At 43.1% G+C, this 18,188-nt stretch overlaps 1 protein-coding gene across 1 annotated transcript in view; it reads right to left on the minus strand.

The window, feature by feature from the left end:
- The window catches only part of LOC101994394 (testin-2-like), a 36,053-nt gene extending 23,646 nt beyond the window's left edge, over positions 1 to 12,407 (minus strand). Inside the window, exons 1-3 of the mRNA XM_005355313.3 lie at positions 12,342 to 12,407; positions 11,668 to 11,818; positions 11,293 to 11,415 (exon numbers count right to left, since the gene is read on the minus strand). Of these exons, the coding sequence (XP_005355370.1) occupies positions 11,293 to 11,415; positions 11,668 to 11,754 (210 nt within the window). The 5' untranslated portion in view covers positions 11,755 to 11,818; positions 12,342 to 12,407. The remainder of the gene's footprint in view (positions 1 to 11,292; positions 11,416 to 11,667; positions 11,819 to 12,341) is intronic.
- Between the last annotated feature and the right edge of the window lie 5,781 nt (positions 12,408 to 18,188).

Raw genomic sequence — 18,188 nt, forward strand, 5'->3', positions numbered from 1 at the left:
AACCAGTTGTAAAATAAAAACTTAAGCATCTAAGAAAATAGCTGGGATTGATTTATCCTTGATCGGCTGAGAAAGCTGCTGACAGTCTGTTCTCATTCTCCTAGACTTATAACTTTATATTTCTTTAATTTTACATTCTTATTTCTGGGATATTTATTTTTATATTCTTATTCTTGGACTCTTCACCCACAAGGCCTCAACCCTACACACAGAACTATAGACAACTGAGGAAAGCTGTGGGTGGGAGAGATGGTCCTCCCCAGGAGGGGTGGTCCTCCCCAAGAGGGGTGGTCCTCCCCAGGAGGGGTGATCCTCCCCAGGAGGGGTGGTTCTCCCCAGGAGAGGTGGTCCTCCCCAGGAGGGTTGGTCCTCCCCAGGAGGGGTGGTCCTCCCCAGGAGAGGTGATCCTCCCCAGGAGGGGTGGTCCTCCCCAGGAGAGATGATCCTCCCCAGGAGAGGTGGTCCTCCCCAGGAGGGGTGGTCCTCCCCAGGAAAGGTGGTCCTCCCTAGGAGAGGTGGTCCTTCCCAGGAGAGGTGGTCCTCCCCAGGAGAGAGCACACCATCCTGTTGTCCAGTGCCAAATGGTCATCCCCCAAACAGACACACAGGTAGCATTAGACAGGCTGAACGGGTTATATTTAGGAATATAGATGCATATACAATTACACATTTGCATGTGATAACAGTAAAAAAAAAAAGAGGCATGAATTTGAAGAAGAGTGGGGAAAGGTACCTGGAGGGTTTGGAGGGAAAAAAGGGAAGGGGGAAATATAAATATATTTTAGTAAAAAATGAAAAAAATTGCTTCTGTAGGAATGGTAGAGTCTTTGAATGAAATGATGGTTTCCCAAACCAATGTTGATGATAATAAAGTAGGTAATTAAAGGAGAAAATAGAAGAACCAACCAATTAACTAGCACAATAATGTGCCAAACCAGCCTTTCACAATGCTAAGTCCCATTTGCTTGTTCCATATAATATTTATTCACTTTTAAATGGTTATTTGGGAGGGGCTTCCAGACACAGAGAAGCTCTGCCCACAAAGCTCCTTCCCCTTGTTGCAATGATTGACTTCCAGAGCTGTGGGCAGAGGCTGCATGCATGGTAGAAGTTGCTTTAGCTCTCCTCCATGTCTTATTTAACATCTGCTCAGTGTGAGCTCTGACCAGGTTGATTATAACACACACTCCCAGTTCATTATTACATCCTACATTTCCATATAGATTGGAAACTTTTCATTTACTTCAGATGTAAATTTTCTTCAGACAAAAGAGATGGAAAGTGATTAACTCTAGAAGTCAGCTTGTGGGTGTTTGGATTCAGGCAGGGGTCTCACTGGATGCAGCTGCAGTTACTCTTCCTTGTGCAATCCTCTATTCTAAGGCAGGTGCAGCCCTGTGGGACCAAGCCCTTGGCCATACTGTGTGCAGAGAGATGCTTTGCAGTGTGTATTGAGTGCAGAACCCTCAGTTGGTGTCCACCAAGGAGCCGGGTGTCAGTGGAGATGATGTCTCAGATTCTGGTGTAGAAGATTTTTGTACTCATGATGAACATGAGGGTTTGGGGAATATATTTAGGACTGACATTCCTGGACTGTTTGGTAACCACATTTAAGGAGCATCCAGACTTTGGTGCACAGCGGAAGCACCATTTCCAATCCCATCAGCAAAAAAAGGGTTCCCTTTTCTCTACTTTCTCACCAATGTTTGTTATTATCTGTCCTTGATGTAATTGCTTTCCTTGTGGATATGACCTCATTGTGGTAAGCTTATTTTCTTCTTGTTTTTAAAGCTAGCACACCACACATTTATAAAAACATTTAACTATTGAGCCATCCCTCCATCTCCATTAAACTCTTTCTATGCAACACTGGCATATTTTTTTCTAAATGTTCTCTTTAGTAAATAAAATCTCTCAATCTAAACTTAATTTTTTTTAAAAAATTGAAATGAATAGAATTAACGTTCTTCTGACACTTAATCATTTTCAGAAATCTTGACTTTTTTTTTTAAATCTTGGCTTTCAACTACGATTCCAAGAATTAATTTTGTGTCGACATTAGATTCTTTGAAATTGACTTTTAATGTAATATTCTTAAGAACACTTAACTTGCTTATCTCTCCTTATCCATAAAGAAACACATCATTCTTTACGGCTTGCTCTCATCACAAGAGGCAGCTGGAGTTGCAAGGTGCTGGGAATGGGATGGCCTGGCAGAGAATGCCAGAGCCGAGAGCTGAGCAAGCAGAGCCTGAAGGACCTCCCAGGAGCTCAGTTATGCCAGGTAGAACCTGAAGGACCTCCCAGGAGCTCAGTTATGCCAGGAAGATGTGGGTGCCTGGCCGCACCCATCCTCGGGCACTTATTCTGTGGTCTGTGTAGATCTGGGGGGCAGTGGTGGGGGAGAACACTGTTGAGCACAGCAGATCATGAAACTTAGTGGGCAACATAGAGCTGGAAGTTATATCTCTACAAAGGAAACTGTGTGTTTGTTACTAAAAATAAAGCATTAGGAGAGCCATGGTGAGACAGGGTGGCTTGGTTTAAAGAATACAAAGTGTTTTGTCTTTCCGTGAGCACAATCCCAGACTGTTTTGTACATTTATGGTAACACGCTCATTCTAAACCCTTAAGTTGGCCTGGAGACCACAGCAGGACGAGAGTAGTGTGGACCTTCTGAATGCGGCTGACAACTGGGGCAGAAGCCAATGATATTGGCACTGGGATTTGTCTCTACTGCATGTACTGGCTTTTTGGGATCCTAGTCTATTTGGATGCACACCTTCCTAAGCCTGGATGGGGGGGGGGGCTTGAACTTCATGGAGGACTGAGAGAGTTAAGAGGACAGGAAGCCGTGGCACTTGAGGTAACTTAGCATGGAGGTTAGCCACATGGTGGACAAGCAGCCTCAGAGCAGGGAGGGGAGTTTTAAACAAATAAAAACTGAAAGTGTTAGTGAGAGCATGCTTGAAACACAGGCTGAAAGGAGAAAAGGGCAAGTCATACTTCTCTGGGTGAATGAGAAAAGCAAAACCACTTACGAGCGATTGCTTTGTGAGCTACTGTGATAAGGGGAGGGAATTCTGGAAAGGAGAGTGTGATCTCAGTAAAAGGATAACTATTCCTCCTGTCTCGTTAGCTTGGCTTACTGAGGGTCTGCCTTCCAGAGTGGGAGGCCTGACTCCCTGTGGGATGGTCTCTTAGACAGGTATCTGACCTGACAGGGTCCATTCACATCAGAGGTCCTGTTGTCTAGATCTGAAGAAAATAATTTTCTGCCAATGGGCCTTGACTACTTCTGTAACAATACTTATTCTCTGAACATCTTTTTCACCAATTTTTGAATTATTCTCCTTCCTAAGTCTCTGACACAGAGTCAAACCATTGTCTATGGTCCACAAATTAGAACAGAGTTGAACATCTGGTAATTTTTTTTCAAGCAAAATATGTGGCCATGTGCCTTGCTCAGGGTTCTGACCATGGGAAGATGTCTCTTCACCAGGGAGTTCATGGTTGTCCCAGATAGGGGCTCTAATAATATAGATGTACCCTCTGTGTGGTTTCTGCTCAGTGTGAAGAACCATCAGTGCCACACCCTGACCACTTTCTCAATTCTTTCTAGACTATATGAAGCCAAAGGTACGTGTTGGGGCTAGGAAGGCATTGCTACAGATAGATCTAAGCACCATAGACATTTGAACAATTTTTTCTCAGAAGTCGCTTGTTCCCTCAGGACATGCTCAACAACATATATCACAGCTATTTGATGACAGATTCCATCTATGAACGTCTAATTTTATGGTTTAGTGAGTCACATCAATCTCAACTCATGAAGTCTTGCTCAGATCACATGGTAACACTGATGGCAACATGGTAACACATGGTAACTCAGAACACAGTGGTGTTCCACTGTCAAGCCTTCAGTTCCCACAAGGGCCAGTAATAAGCCCATAGCTATTTTTCAGAGGAGAGAAGTTGTCTAAAGGTGATCATCATCAAACCTTGCTCCAAATTCTCAAGGGCCTCTCCTGAAATTCACTCACAGAGTCTGCCAAAGACTCCAAACAGCACTCTTAGGTGCTGCTGAGACCAGAAGTCCCATCAAGTATGCTGGATTACAAGAGTCAAGTGAGAGAACATTCTCCAGAGACGCCTGGACCATTGAAAACCCCTGTTTTGTTCTGGCTCCACTCAAAGGCAGCAGCTTTAAGGTTCGCTTGCTGTACGGGTTTGAGTAACACACTCAAGCGAGGGTTGTGCTGCTTTCAAAATCCACCGAGCTCTGTGTGTCTTAGTCAACGGGCTTCCCGCCCAGCCATATGCAAGCAGCCCAAAGTAAACCGAGGGAGACTCTTACCGAAAAGAGCCATTAAGGTAGAAGGGATATTTGTTAGAGAAAGTTAGTTTACATGACAGACAGGAGGTAAGAAAGTATATTGGGGGGATAGAAAATGACAAAATTAGTTATGTATATACAAAACTATTAAAGAATAAAAATTAAATATGAACAGCTTTCTGTATGTCAAATACAAACTTGAAGAGAAAGAAGTCAAGAAAAAATTCAATTAAAAAGTTTTTTTTTTAAATACCCAGGAATCCACCTAACCAAGGTGGTAAAGGATCTCTGTAATGAGAACTTTAAGACGACAGAGAAACAGGGATGAAGAAGCCTGAAGATGGAAAGTTGGCCCATGCTCATGGATTGGTATGACGGTGTAACAATTAGTAGAATATCAAAAGTTATGTAGCTAATGGCCTTTTTACTAAAATTTCAGTGTTCTTCAGAACACTACAAAACAGCTTTAAAATTTATAGGAGAACACAAAAGATATATTTTGCATGCTGACACAGGTATGAATTTCTTTCATGACTGGGCTGTGTTGGGTTATGATAGGGTCACTTGCGTATGACCTACACACCTGTGACCACAGACCTTGGTCTCTAGATGGCTTCTACAAGGCCTCAGTTCAGCTAGAACACAGTTCTGATCCGTTCGTGAGAAAAGAGATTCACGGCACAGGTGCAGTGCAGTGGAATAGAAGACGGTCTCTTCTCTCTCACCAAAGACAAACAATTTTCACTTGTCAAACCCAGGTGAATTAAAATCATTAAGTACAAAATTTCAAATAAACTTTCAGGTCATTGTTAAACGAGGGCATCTAAAACCCTGGAGACGAAGCTCAAGCAAAGGTGGAATCCCGACTCTCTACTGAAAAGGGCCACAGGCACTGTCTCCCAGAACTCAGTTTCCACAGTCAGCTGCACCATCAAACAGAATTATATCTTTTACCTACATAAAAACTTACAGAACCAAAGCCTGTTCATATTCTGTGTTGTGCTCCTCGATTTTCTTCTTATTTTCTTCCCACACCATTCTGTGTCCTTCTTCATCCTGGAAATCAACACAGCAGGTAATATTTCTTTCCTATTAACTCCCACACAAGCTGACCAAAGGAAGTGTAGGGACAGGCAAAGTGGATCCATGGAGAGGGACCTCAGGACACAACATCCTCCACACCCAAAGGATCAACAAGACTGATCACCTGGAGTTCATAACACCAGTCTTTAGGCAATCCCTTGGCAACGGCTGGTCTCCATAGCCACGTCCATGTCCACGAAATTTTTAGAGGTAAGATCATTCTCTCTGAGATCTCCCTGAACTGCTTCTGTTACTAACCTGGCTGTAAGTTTTCTCATATTTCCTCTTCCACTCCTGCCATTCAGCATCTAAACTGGGATCAGCTGCTGAAGAAGCCAAAGCCATTTCCAAGCAAAGGATAGTTGGGAAAACAAAGGAGTCAGGTATCACAAACCTAGAGAAAGAAGTGTAGGGTTAGCCATAGCAAAGCTATTGACATATTTATTTTTGCAGCATCAGTCAGTTCGATCTCATGCCCTGTGCACCTTGGCTGGTGTCTGAAATAGTTTCCAAGGTAGAGGCCGAGGCTAGGACTGCTTAGTCCTTGGCTGTCTTGGAGCTGCTTAAATGCAAAGGAGGCCCCCAGGGCACAGGCTCAGCCCCGCCTCCAATCCAACCCCCTCTGGACGGTTTTCTCCCTACCTGGAGGCCTTGGACCACCACCTGCTAGCTCAATTAGTTCATCTGGGTCACAGAGTTAAACATTGTGGCTCAGGAGACAAACTAGATCCCAGGCCCAAGCTCTGTGTTATAGGATGACGCTTTTTCTGAGAAATCTAAAACTCACAGAATATTCTGTTTGTTACAAAGAAAATCTTCAGGGACATCAAAAATCATGGCAGGATGACACCAATGGGGACAGCCAGTGTCCCACAGTCCTTCCTACCTCAGATTCTGTGTCTGCACAGAGAGCATGTGCTAGTCTAAGAATCGTGAAGGCGCTGCTGGCAGCAATCTGAAGAATTAAGGGTAGGTGTCCGTGTCTGCCTTGCCTGAAGCAGCCTCTGACCATAGGAGCGTCTTCAGAGAGGATGAAATACCCACCCCAAACCAGAGATGTTAGACACGCTTGTCATTTCTTCTGGCCATCAGTGTCTCAGTCCTGGAACTCTCGTCATGACTAAAGATCATCTGAGTTGCCTGAACCAAGGAAGAGATGCCTCATGTGTACAAAAGGTGGTCTACAGGGCTGGACTGGACACGTGAAACTCACTGTGCTGACGTCCCCATTACATTGACTAGATAACAGGGCATGATTGCAAAGCAGATGGAGCAAACATCAGAAAAGAGGATACAGTGTGATTGAAAAATACAGAGAATGTAAATTACTGCATGTGAAGAGATCTGGTGTGTTTCTATTTTAATATGTCACAGAAAAAAATTTTAAAAAGTGGATTCATGCACATTTTCCTCTGAGTTTTCCAGTTTTATTATTCACTTGTTAGACAGATAGTTGATATTTAAGGATACAGGCATATAGAGTGTGCGTGCTTCTTCCTCAGTCAGGGTGGATGCCAGTCTGCACAGCAAACTGAAATATACAGATAATAGGAACAAAGTTTAGCTCGACATTCTAAACAAAATGAAAGAAATCTCTGCATGTTCGCAGTGTGCTTGGGGTTTGGGAAAGTAGTCATGGTTTAATCTTGGCTTAGTGTTCTGTACTTGTGTTTAAAAGTAATTGCAGCATGGCTCTGGCAGCAGGAGCAAAGGGGCAAAGAAGATGAGATCTGTCCTTTTCACACCAGCGGCTGGAGAGTATTTATGCCTAGCTAAATTAACTTCTACCAGCGCCTTCTGTAGAGCTGATTTGTAGAGAGTGCTTGAATTTGGTTTCATCAAGCAATGATTTAAAGTCTAGCTGGGTCTAGATGGCTGTGCTGAAGCCTGTGGTCTCCTAGAGTCTGTCCATCTGTCCAGACCCTTCTGTGTCTTTGAGTCTCCATCGAGACATCCAGTGTTATTCCAATGGGCCTGCCTTCACATGCTACTTGGTCTTTTTCCTCTGCATTATTTAATATCTTCCTTTCTTCCGTATGTTTAGTGCTTTGATTTTTTAAAGATTTTTCTTAAAAGATTTATTTATTTATTATGTATACAACATTCCTTCCATGTATGCCTGCACGCCAGAAGAGGGCACCAGATCTCAGTACAGATGGTTGTGAGCCACCATGTGGTTGCTGGGAATTGAACTCAGGACCTCTGGAAGAGCAGTCAGTGCTCTGAACCTCTGAGCCATCTCTCCAGCCCGTGCTTTGATTTTTATGTGTCTTGGAGGATTTATTTTCTGGTTCTGTCTTTTTGGTGTTCTATAAGGATCTTGTACCTTGATAGGCACCTCCTTCATTGGGTTATGGAAATTTTCTTGTTTTTTATTGAAAACCTTTTCTCTGCTGTTGACTTGGGTTTCTCCTCCTTCTTCTGTTTCTATTACTCATAGATTTGGTTTTTTCTTTTTTAGAGTTTGTCACATTTTCTGGATGGTTTTGCCTGGATGTATTTAGAGTTAACGTTTTCTTTGACTGAGGTGTCCGTTTCTTCTACCTGGTCTTCACTGTTTGAGAGTCTCCCTTCCATGGCTTGTCTTCTGTTTTGGGGACTTTTCTGAGTGTTTTGACTTCTTAAAGTTTTCATTTCCTGTTTTAGCGAATTTTGGGTTTTCCTTAGTGAATCTACTTCAACTTTCCTGTCTTGCACAACACACTGTTTTTGTTTGTTTGTTTGAATGTTTGTTTTGTATGCATGTGTTTTCACAGACATCAGGGGCCCCTACTGGAGATCACATATGGGTCCTGCTACAGACTCCAGACAGCAATCCTATCTGTCACTGAGGACTCAGGTTCAATCAAGTATGTTGGGTAAATAGCTCACGTGACAGAACATTCTACATAGCAGCAAGGACCTGTTGAGTAGCCTTATCTTATCCTGGCCACACTCAAAGTCAGCAGCTTTCAAGTTCCTTAGCTATCTGGGTTAGAATAACACGTTCAAGGGAGGAATGCAAAGCTTTCAAAATCTAAATAGACTATTAAGCCCTGTGCAGCTCAGTCAGTAAAACTCCCACCCAGGCATGAGCACACAGCGTTCAGTTCAGCGAACTGAACAACAACCTCCACACCCACTTAAACAATGTAGTAAAGGTCCTCTTCAACACAAACCTCAAGACAACTAAAAAAAATGGTCATGAGACCCTTGAAGATGGAGGATGCTCGTCAGTCGGACTGACCAGAGTGCCACGTCTTTCTCAGCACCAGCAGGCAACACACAAGCTTCCAAATGACAGAAGCAACAAACGGCCTTACTCAGCTATGACAGCTGTGAACCCTAAAGATGTAGTAGTTGCACACATGTATTAGAGGTCCCCAACTTCTTCCTAATTGAGTGTAAGATCCACTCAACAGGAAGGAATCCATGCCTGGTATTGAAAAGCTAGTCACCTGCCTAGGGTAGAGACATGGATCTTTCAGGAGAACCTACAATCACAATGTACTCAACCAGCACAATCTGTAGTCACATTTTAAATAATTCTCTTTATACCAACAGATAAGTGTATTTCTTCATCCACAATCAAGAAGACTTCTCTTTGTAAAAAACGGAGACCATTATAGAGAACAACAACCAGGCAATGTGCAGAGTTTTGAAGCCCAGCCCAGCTGATACACTTACAAAACAAAGCCCTATTCTAAGGCTCAGGGACTATTGCAAGAAAGGTAGCAAGAAAGATGTCATAACTGGACACCCCTAGCAAGCCTGCCTTCTAAAGCTCCTACAAACGCTTGGTTACTTCTTATTTAGCAAATGCTCGGCTTTCTTGTAACTATCCATGGTGTTTGTGAGGTTCATGGCTGAGACTTAAGATCATGAGAATGAGAGTGGCCCCCTTACAGACTCACATAACAATGTTACTCCTGTAACAATGGAGAGGCAGGGTGGGCTTGCGGTTCCAGCCTCTGGAAAACTACTCCCTAGGGAAATGTGTTCCCAGTATCAGTGCCCATAAGTGATGTATTGAAGATCCCAAAGTGCCCAGCTCTACCCAAGGGGAAACATGAAAATCAGGTGGTGTAACTTGTGACATCTGGTTCTATAGGCATGAAAACCCTCAAATTTGGCGAGTCATGGATTCTGAGAGACACTGGCTCTCAGGTCAGAGCCTCTGCAAGCGGTTCTGAAAGGGGCCGCGTGGAACTGTGAAGGTGAAATCTAACTTGCAGTGGAGTTCACAGGATGTGCTGAGTCTAGAGCCACAGGATATCCACTAAGGAAAGCTGAACATATCAAGAGCCAGCCCAAGAGAGGCTACAGATCCTGCAGGAGCCGTAGCTGAGGCACTCAGTTGTCTGTGTCAGCCATGGGCATAAGGGTGGAGCTTTACCTGATGGGTTATTGTCTTGCTTTGGACCTTTCATTCCTTGCTGTGTCCCCATAATTCCATTTTGGGATGGAAATTTAAACTCTGCATTTGTCTGTTGGAAGTCTGTAATGAGCTGTTATTATTTTAATTACACACAAAGTAATTGAATTAAATTGTAAATGGGCTTTCTCAAGTCTAAGAAAAAAACCTGGATTTTGGAGATTTGAACCCTCCTGAAACTATGATGACTTCTGAGGTTAGACTGAATGCAATTGCAGCAAGAGACAGCCGTGTAGCCTTCTGCACCGCTGGACTCTGTTGGGGTCTGATAGTGTCACTTGAGCATACATTACACTCCTTTGACCACAGACTTTATCCTTTAGATGACTTGTGCTTGGCCAGAGCACAGTTAGCGCAGGTCACTGATATGTTTTATAAAATGAAATTTGTGCCAGAGGTCAGGACAGTGGGACAGAAGGTGCCTTCTCTGCTCTGAATTCGCCACTGTGGCCAATTATATTTGGTCAACTAATGCAAATTAACAAGTTGGAATCCCAGAAAATTCCTTGTTGACTTTCAGATCATTGCTGAAAGTAGACAACTGAATCCCCGGAAAGAGAGCTCCACCAGGGATGGGAAACTGACCCTATGATGAGAGAACCATCCTACTCCTAGAACACCATCCCACAGCCAGGTATATTGTCAAGCAGAAGGCTTTAATGATGTACAGTATTACTGAAATAAAACCAGAAAGCAAGCACAATGCTACATTTAAAGTCAAGCTTTAATTTTAAGATATTGTTGTAAAAAACGTTTTATTAGCATGACTATGCCTGGCCATTCTTATCACAATGTTGCTATTTAAATGAAGTCAGCATTTTCTTTTGCAGGGCACATGCTGGACAACGTGATAGAGAGAACCCCTCCTGCTCCTCCTTTGCACGGGTCCGTTCTCCTCAGCATCATCTTGGGCAGCAGGCTCCTGAGGCAACGCAAGAGCAAAGGAGTAAAGATTGCTTCACACCTGGGCTATCTTATTGTTGTCAATCATTCCCTCTCGTTACTCCGACTGGAAGAAAAGCACTTAATGACCTCGATTAGAAAGACTACAGCACAGTGACTTTGTCAGAGTGCCTTCATGGTCACCAGGTTTCATGCCCAACTATAGCACCCCAATCAAGAAGAAAAGACTGTCACCCACACCCCAGTATAAACTCTCTCCACACTCCGTAGAGCAGACCCCGCAGTCCAACAGTGAAGCGCCAGCTGTTTCACAGCTGACGTCTGCGAGGGACGAGACACTGTCATACCTAATCTGCCACAGATGTCACTCAGTTGTCCTCTTCTACCGTCTCAGATTTAGACAAATCTTGTGGAAACTTTGGCCTTCCACAGCAACTTGTCCTGAATTCCTCGTTCGTCTCCATGGAAAAGCAAACAAAAATATTGAGAAGCAGGAGACTAACGGTAAAGATCCGAAGTGAAGAAACACAGAGTTAGTAACCCATTTCTCACTCACCATGTCACTAAATTGGTTCAGGCCCATAGTGTAGGTGGTCTTGCCCTGTTCGTACTCTGCATTGTGCTTCTCGATAATTTTCTTATTTTCTTCCCACAGTGCTCTTCGGTGTCCTTCTTCATCCTGGAAACAAATACAATAGATGGTATTTTTTCTTATTAACACCCACACAAGCTGACCAAATAGAATATAGTCAAGAGGAGCCATGGAGACGACAGCCAGCCATTGTCCACACTCAGAGAATTAGCCATAGTGCAAGTCTTCAGCAAGTCCTTAGTGGTGGCTGGCCTCTGTGGCCGCATTTATGTCTATAGACTCTCAACAGCAGGGGGCATTCTTTCTGAAATCCCTCTGTACAGGGTCCATGTTACCAACCGGGCTGTAGGTTTTTTCAAATTTCTTCTTCCATTCCTCCCATTCAGCATCCAAACTGGGATCACGTGAATGAGCAGCTGAGGCCATTCTCAAGCAGGAAGACAGCACTAATCAGGTGAACAAGGACTTGTCCAATACCAAATGGTCAGCCCTGAAAACATTCACACAAGTAATTATGCATACTGATCAGGCTACATTTAGGAGTATATGTGTATATGCATATAGGCACATAGTTACAATAAATGAAAAAAGAGGCCAGGTTTTAAAATGACTCAGGAAGCCGGGCGGTGGTGGCACACGCCTGTAATCCCAGCACTCGGGAGGCAGAGGCAGGCGGATCTCTGTGAGTTCGAGGCCAGCCTGGTCTACAAGAGCTAGTTCCAGGACAGGCTCCAAAGCTACAGAGAAACCCTGTCTCGAAAAACCAAAAAAATAAATAAATAAATAAAATGACTCAGGAAGGGTGTTTCTGAGGGCATGAGGGAGAAAAAGGAGGGAGTAACAACGATGTAATTCCACTAGTATCTTAAAACAACAAAACCAACCAACCAAACAAACAAATAAGAAAACAAAGAGAAAGAAAGCCCAGGGAAAGAAGTGAAGTCCCAGGTAACCAGAGCAAAGCTGCGGTATGTTTCTAGAGCATGAGTCAGCCGGATCCAGGGCCTCTGTACCTTGCTTGTCTCTGTAGAGCTGCAGCTTCTGTTAAAAACGTGGACACCAGGACTGTGGTACGCAGGGCCTCCTAAGAGCTATTTATAAAAGAGTCCAGTGTTGCAAGAGCAGAGCAACCCCTGGCTCCACCCCTTCCCTTCCGGGAGCAAAGCCTAGTGCTCAGAGCAAGTCCTTAATCAGCCCACGCACACCAGGAAGGAAGTCACAACTCTGCAGACTAACCAGCCCCTACACCCGCCTCATAAAGGATGTGGCTTTTCTGCGAATCCTAAGGCTCAGACATGTCCTGTTTTATATAATTGAAAGTCTTCAGAAACAACAGAATTGTGGGGAGGAGAACCCACGGGGGACAGTTTGTGTGTGCGCCACAGTCCTGCCTCAGGTTCTGCATCTGTATGGGGAACTGTGAAGGTTTTCAGATGGCACTTCTGAAACATCAAGCAGTGTGTATCTGCCTGTGATTTCCTTACCTGAAACTCAGCCCCTGACAGATGGGAGCGTCTGCAGAGGGGAAGAAATAACCAGAAGGAAACAGAGATGTTAGAGATACTTTGTTATTCAGCCTGACCATCAGTTTCTCAGCCTAGGGCTCCACAGCTTTAGAAAAAGCATTGAAGTTGCTCAAATCAAAGAAGAGATACCTCATGTGCTCAAAAAGGTGACCTACAGAGTTTGACTGGACACGTGAAACTTTACCATGACTCTGGACACCCGAAACTTGCTGTGTGAGCGTCCCCATTTCCCTGGCGAACACAGCTGGCCACATGGTTGCAAAGTAGATGTAGTAAAAGTCAGAAAAGTGGTCCTTGGACTTCCCACAGGGCAGGGAATCCCGATTGCTCTTTGGGCTGATGAGGGAGGGGGACTTGACGGGGGAGGGGGAGGGAAATGGGAGGCGGTGGCAGGGATGAGGCAGAAATCTTTAATAAATAATTAAAAAAAAGACTACAAAAAAAAACCTCCAAAAAACAAAAAAAAAAAAAAAAAGAAAAGAAAAGAAAAGAGGATACAGTGTAACTGAAAAACACAGAGAATATAAACTGCTGCAGGTGAAGAGATCTGGTTCATTCTTATTTTATATATTACAGGAAAAGGTTAAAACAAAGTAGATTCGTGCCCGTTTTCTTTGGGGTTTTTTTTTTTAAGTTTTACTGTGCACTTGCCAGACAGATAATTGAAATTTAAGGATTTCGTATGTTGGTTCCAGGCAGAGTTGGTTAGACACAGCCCAAGAGAATGCGTGTGCCTCCCCTCAGTCAGGGTGGATTTCCATTGGCCACGTCAGAGGAGCGGCAGATATCAATCAGGGGATTGGCCCACCAGGAAATGAAACTCTGCTGAGTTAAACTCCTCTGCTTTGAAAGCCTTGGCTCAAGAAGTCTCTTGCCTTTGGGGGGTGGGGTGGGAGGTGTGTGGAAGGAATGGGAGGAGGGAAGGGAGTGGGAATTTGGATTGCTACTGCTGTGTCTTTGTATGTTTGTTGCTGCCATCTTTCTCTGGTGTGTGGCGTGGTGTGGGGAGACCCGCACTGCCTATAACGTAGTGTGTTTACCTCATGGAAATATTCTGTTCCCTTGGACATTTTTACCTGTGGATTATTATGAAGACGATTTCCTCCCAAGCTGTACTGTTTAACTGAAGCAATGATTTTATACAATAGTATTATTAGTTAAAATAGGATTTCGATGGTTGAGGGTCTTTAATAACTACAGTAAAGAATTATATCAGAGGTTAGGTTAGTGGAAAAATTAACATAGGTAAAATTAGAATAAAGTTGCCTCTGCCTCTGATTTCGACTCTTATTGCTGCTGGGGCTGGCCCTAGGCAACCATAGAGGATGGAAGTCTGAGCTGTTATTATGTTAATTTCACACAAGGTAATCACAGTTAATGGACTTCCTCAAGTCTAAGAAAAAACTGGATTTTGGAGATCTGAACTCTCTTGAAACTATGATGACTTCTGAGGTTAGACTGAATGCAATTGCAGTAAGAGACAATCAAGAATCTCCATGCACAAGTGGACACTATTAGTTTCTGATAGGGTCACTAGAAAATACACTACACTCTTGTGACTCTTGAACAGCTAGTACAGGTCACTGTAGTGGTATAGTATTTGTGTTTTAATAAATAAAGCTTGCCTGATGATCAGAGTGCAAAACCGACACTCTCATCAGTCACACAGGGCAGGCAGTAGTGGTACACACCTTTAATCCCAGCACTAGAGCAGAATATAAGATAGGAGAAGACAGGTCTCAGCTGGGTCTCAATCTGAGGGTTTGTGGAGGCAGGATCACCTATTTTAGTCTGAGGTAAGAGCCAGAAGCTGGCTGCTTTGCTTTTCTGATTTTCAGCTTGAACCCCAATATCTGTCTCTGGGTTTTTATTATTCATGCTATAAGTCACTGTTATGTTCATATAAAATGAGGTTCATGACACAGGATCAGGCCAGTGGGGCAGAAGGTGCCTTCTCTGCACTGAATACTTTCCAATCACCAATTATACTTGGTTTTCTGATGGAAATTAGAAAGTTGGAACCCCAGAAAATCCCTTGTCAATTTTCAGATCATTGCTGAAAGTGGGCACCTGAAACCGTGGAAACTGAGCTCTATCAGGGATGGGAAACTGACTCTGTAATGAGAGAACTCTCCAGTCCTGCTAGCCACCCTAATAGCTAGTTATACCTTCAAGGAAAATGTCTTATGATGCAAAATTTTATTAAAACAAAACCAGAAAGAAAGCACAATGTTACATTTAAAGTCGACTTTTAATTTTAAGACATTGTGGTTTACATACTTTTTGTTAAAAAAAATAAAAATTCTTGTGAGAATCAATAATATAAAGTAAGTGAGAGCACAGATTAAGGTATTGTAGGGTTTGTCGAGTAATTATATTTTAGATTTTATATCACAGTGTGTATCTTAAAAGGTTTCTGAGTTGGAATGCACACAGCCCAGGCTAGCCTCTGTACTGGAGAGGCCCCCTGCTGTTTCTTCTTCTATTTTTCCCTTGTTCAGCCTTGTCACCATCACACGGGGCACTTCTGGAAGCAGAGGGCTCCTGAGGCAATGACACATAGATTGCTTTATTCCGAGATTAAAATAATGTTGCCATTTCTGCCAGAACCGTTACTTGGGCTGGAAGAAACACACTTCTGGCATTATTTACAAAGAATGCACCAAAGTGGCTTTGTCATTACCTCCCCTGTAACACATTTGTCTGACAAGGGAACCAACAGTGTTTAAAACTGAACAATTAGTACAGCTACCCTGAGAAAGAAGAATTGGTTGTCACCTACAACCACGTCAACTGTAGGCACAGTCTACAGAGCAGAACACTTACTCAAACAGTGAACTGTGTGCTGTTTGCAGCTGATAGAAGTAAGGACTTCAGCTCCTTGTCCGCTTCCTTGCGGGTAGAAATGTGACAGTCATACCTGATCCTTCTCAGCTGTTACATTGTTGTCCTTTGTCAAATCCTTACATTTATACTTATCACAATCCAGGTCTTCTTCTGCTCACATTAAGTTTCCACAGCAAACTTTCCTGAATTCTTCATAGGTCTTCATGAAAAAGCAAATAAAACATTGAAAACCAACCGATACTTGAAAGATGTATAGAGAAGAAACATAGAGTTAACAATCCATAGCTCAGTCACCATGTCGCTAAATTCATTCAGCTTTGCATAGATGCTGGGGCTGGTCTTGCCCATACTCGGCATTGTGTTCATCAATCTTCTTCTTCTTCTCCTCCTCCCACAAGGTCCTTCTATATTTTTCTTCATCCTGATACATGGAAGAGATAGTGTTTCCTTCAGACAAGTCAAGAGGAGGCACGGAGAGGGGTCTCAGGACATGACAGCCAGTCATCCTCCACACCCAGAGGATGAGCAAATCTGGCCACTTTGAGTTCATAAGTGAATGTCTTTAACAAGTCCTTAGTGATGGCTGGCCTCTGTGGCCACGTTTATGTCTATAGACGCTTAATAGCAGGGGCCATTCTTCCTGAAATCCCTCTAGACAGTGCCCATGTTACTAACCTGGCAATAGGTTTTTTCATATTTCATTTTCCATTCCTCCCATTCAGCATCCAAACTGGGATCTGGTGATGGAGCAGTTGAGGCCATTCTCAAGAAGAAAGACAGCACTGATCAGGTCTCAAAAACCTAGGGAACAAGGACTTGTCTAATACCAAATGGTCAGCCCTGAAAACATATGCACAAGTAATATTATGCATACTGACTAACTTATAGTTATATGTATATATATATATATATGCATGTAGCAACAATTAATAAAATAGGGGTCAGAATTTAAGGAAGAATTAAAAGTGTTATATCAGGAGAAGTACACAAGAGAGTTTTTAGGGTAGAGAGGGAAGACAACAATGATGTAATTATATTCTCTTAAAAAAACAAAAAACCCTCAAAAAAGAGTCTAGAGAAAGAAGAGCAGTTCCAGTTAGCCAGAGCAAGCTATGAGGATGTTTTTGGAACATGATGTGATAGGATCAGGGCCAGTGTACCTTGCTTGTCTCCGCTCCCACCTGAAGAGCTGCAGCTTCTGTTCAAAGGTGGAAACCAGGGTTGTGATGTGCAGGGTCTCCTAAAGAGCTATTTATAAGGGAGTCTGGTGGTGTAGGAGAAGAGTAGCCTGTGGCTCCACCCTTTCCTTTCAGGAGCAGTGGCTAGCCCTTCCCTGAAGCCTCAGCCTGGCCCACAAAATAGAGATATAAGCTAGCTTGACTAGTGTGTTAAGATCCCAGCTAGAGAAACATAGTTCTGAAGACGAAGCAGACCCCTGACCGAAGCTGTTTCACACAGAATGTAGCTCACCTGACAGTCACAAGACTCATGGAATGTTCTCTGTTTTGTATAATTGAGTACTTCAGAAACAACCGAGTTGTCGTAGGATGAACCCACCGATGACACAGTAGATCCTACAGTCTTACCTCAGATTCTGCGTGTGTATGGAGAGCATGTGCTAGCCTAAGTACTGTGAAGGCACGGCTGGCAGCACATCTGAAGAACCTAGCAACGCGTACCTGTCTGTGGCTGCCTTGCCTGAAACGTAGGACAGACAGGAGCGTCTTCAGGGAGGATAAATAACAGGAAAGAGAGGTGTCAGAGATACATGTCATTCAGCCCGACCATCAACATCTCAACCTACAGCTTTAGAAAAAGTATTAGAGTTCCTCAAACCAAAAACTAGGTGCCCCATGCACCCAGAATGAAATGGCCAACAGGGTTTAGTGGATAGGAGGAAATTGCTGTGTGTGCTTCACCATTCCTTTGACTAACACAGCTGTGCATTTGACACAAATGCAAAGCAGATATGACAAAATTCAGAAAACAATACAGTGGCTTTGGTTGAGAAATTAGAAAAAATATACATTCCTATAGAATACAGAAAATATACATGTGATCAGAAGCTTTTCTTTTTATTTTGATATATCACATAAAAAGATAAAAGCATAGTTGTGTGGCCACACTCTTTTGATGTTCTCTGGAGTTTGAATGAATACTTGTCTGTCTGATAATTGAGATTTGAATATTTTTGGATGTTTGTTAAAAGCAGAATTGAATGAACAAATGGATACTTTCCTAAAAGATGCATTTGATCTCTCCAAGTCAAATTGGATGAAAATATAAGCAGAAATTGATATACACAGATAGTCATACAGTTTAATTCCATATTACAATCAAAAGTAAAGAAAACTCTGCATGTTTGCAGTGTTCCTGATTTTTGGCTATGTGCTCAAGATATAAACTATGGTTATTGTTCTCTGCTATCTTCTTCTAGCCCTTATGGAACTTTCACCAAAATCAACTATATACTTAGACATAAAGCAA

The sequence above is a fragment of the Microtus ochrogaster genome, chromosome 16, assembly GCF_000317375.1.
Source record: "Microtus ochrogaster isolate Prairie Vole_2 chromosome 16, MicOch1.0, whole genome shotgun sequence".
NCBI classification, from domain to species: domain Eukaryota; kingdom Metazoa; phylum Chordata; class Mammalia; order Rodentia; family Cricetidae; genus Microtus; species Microtus ochrogaster.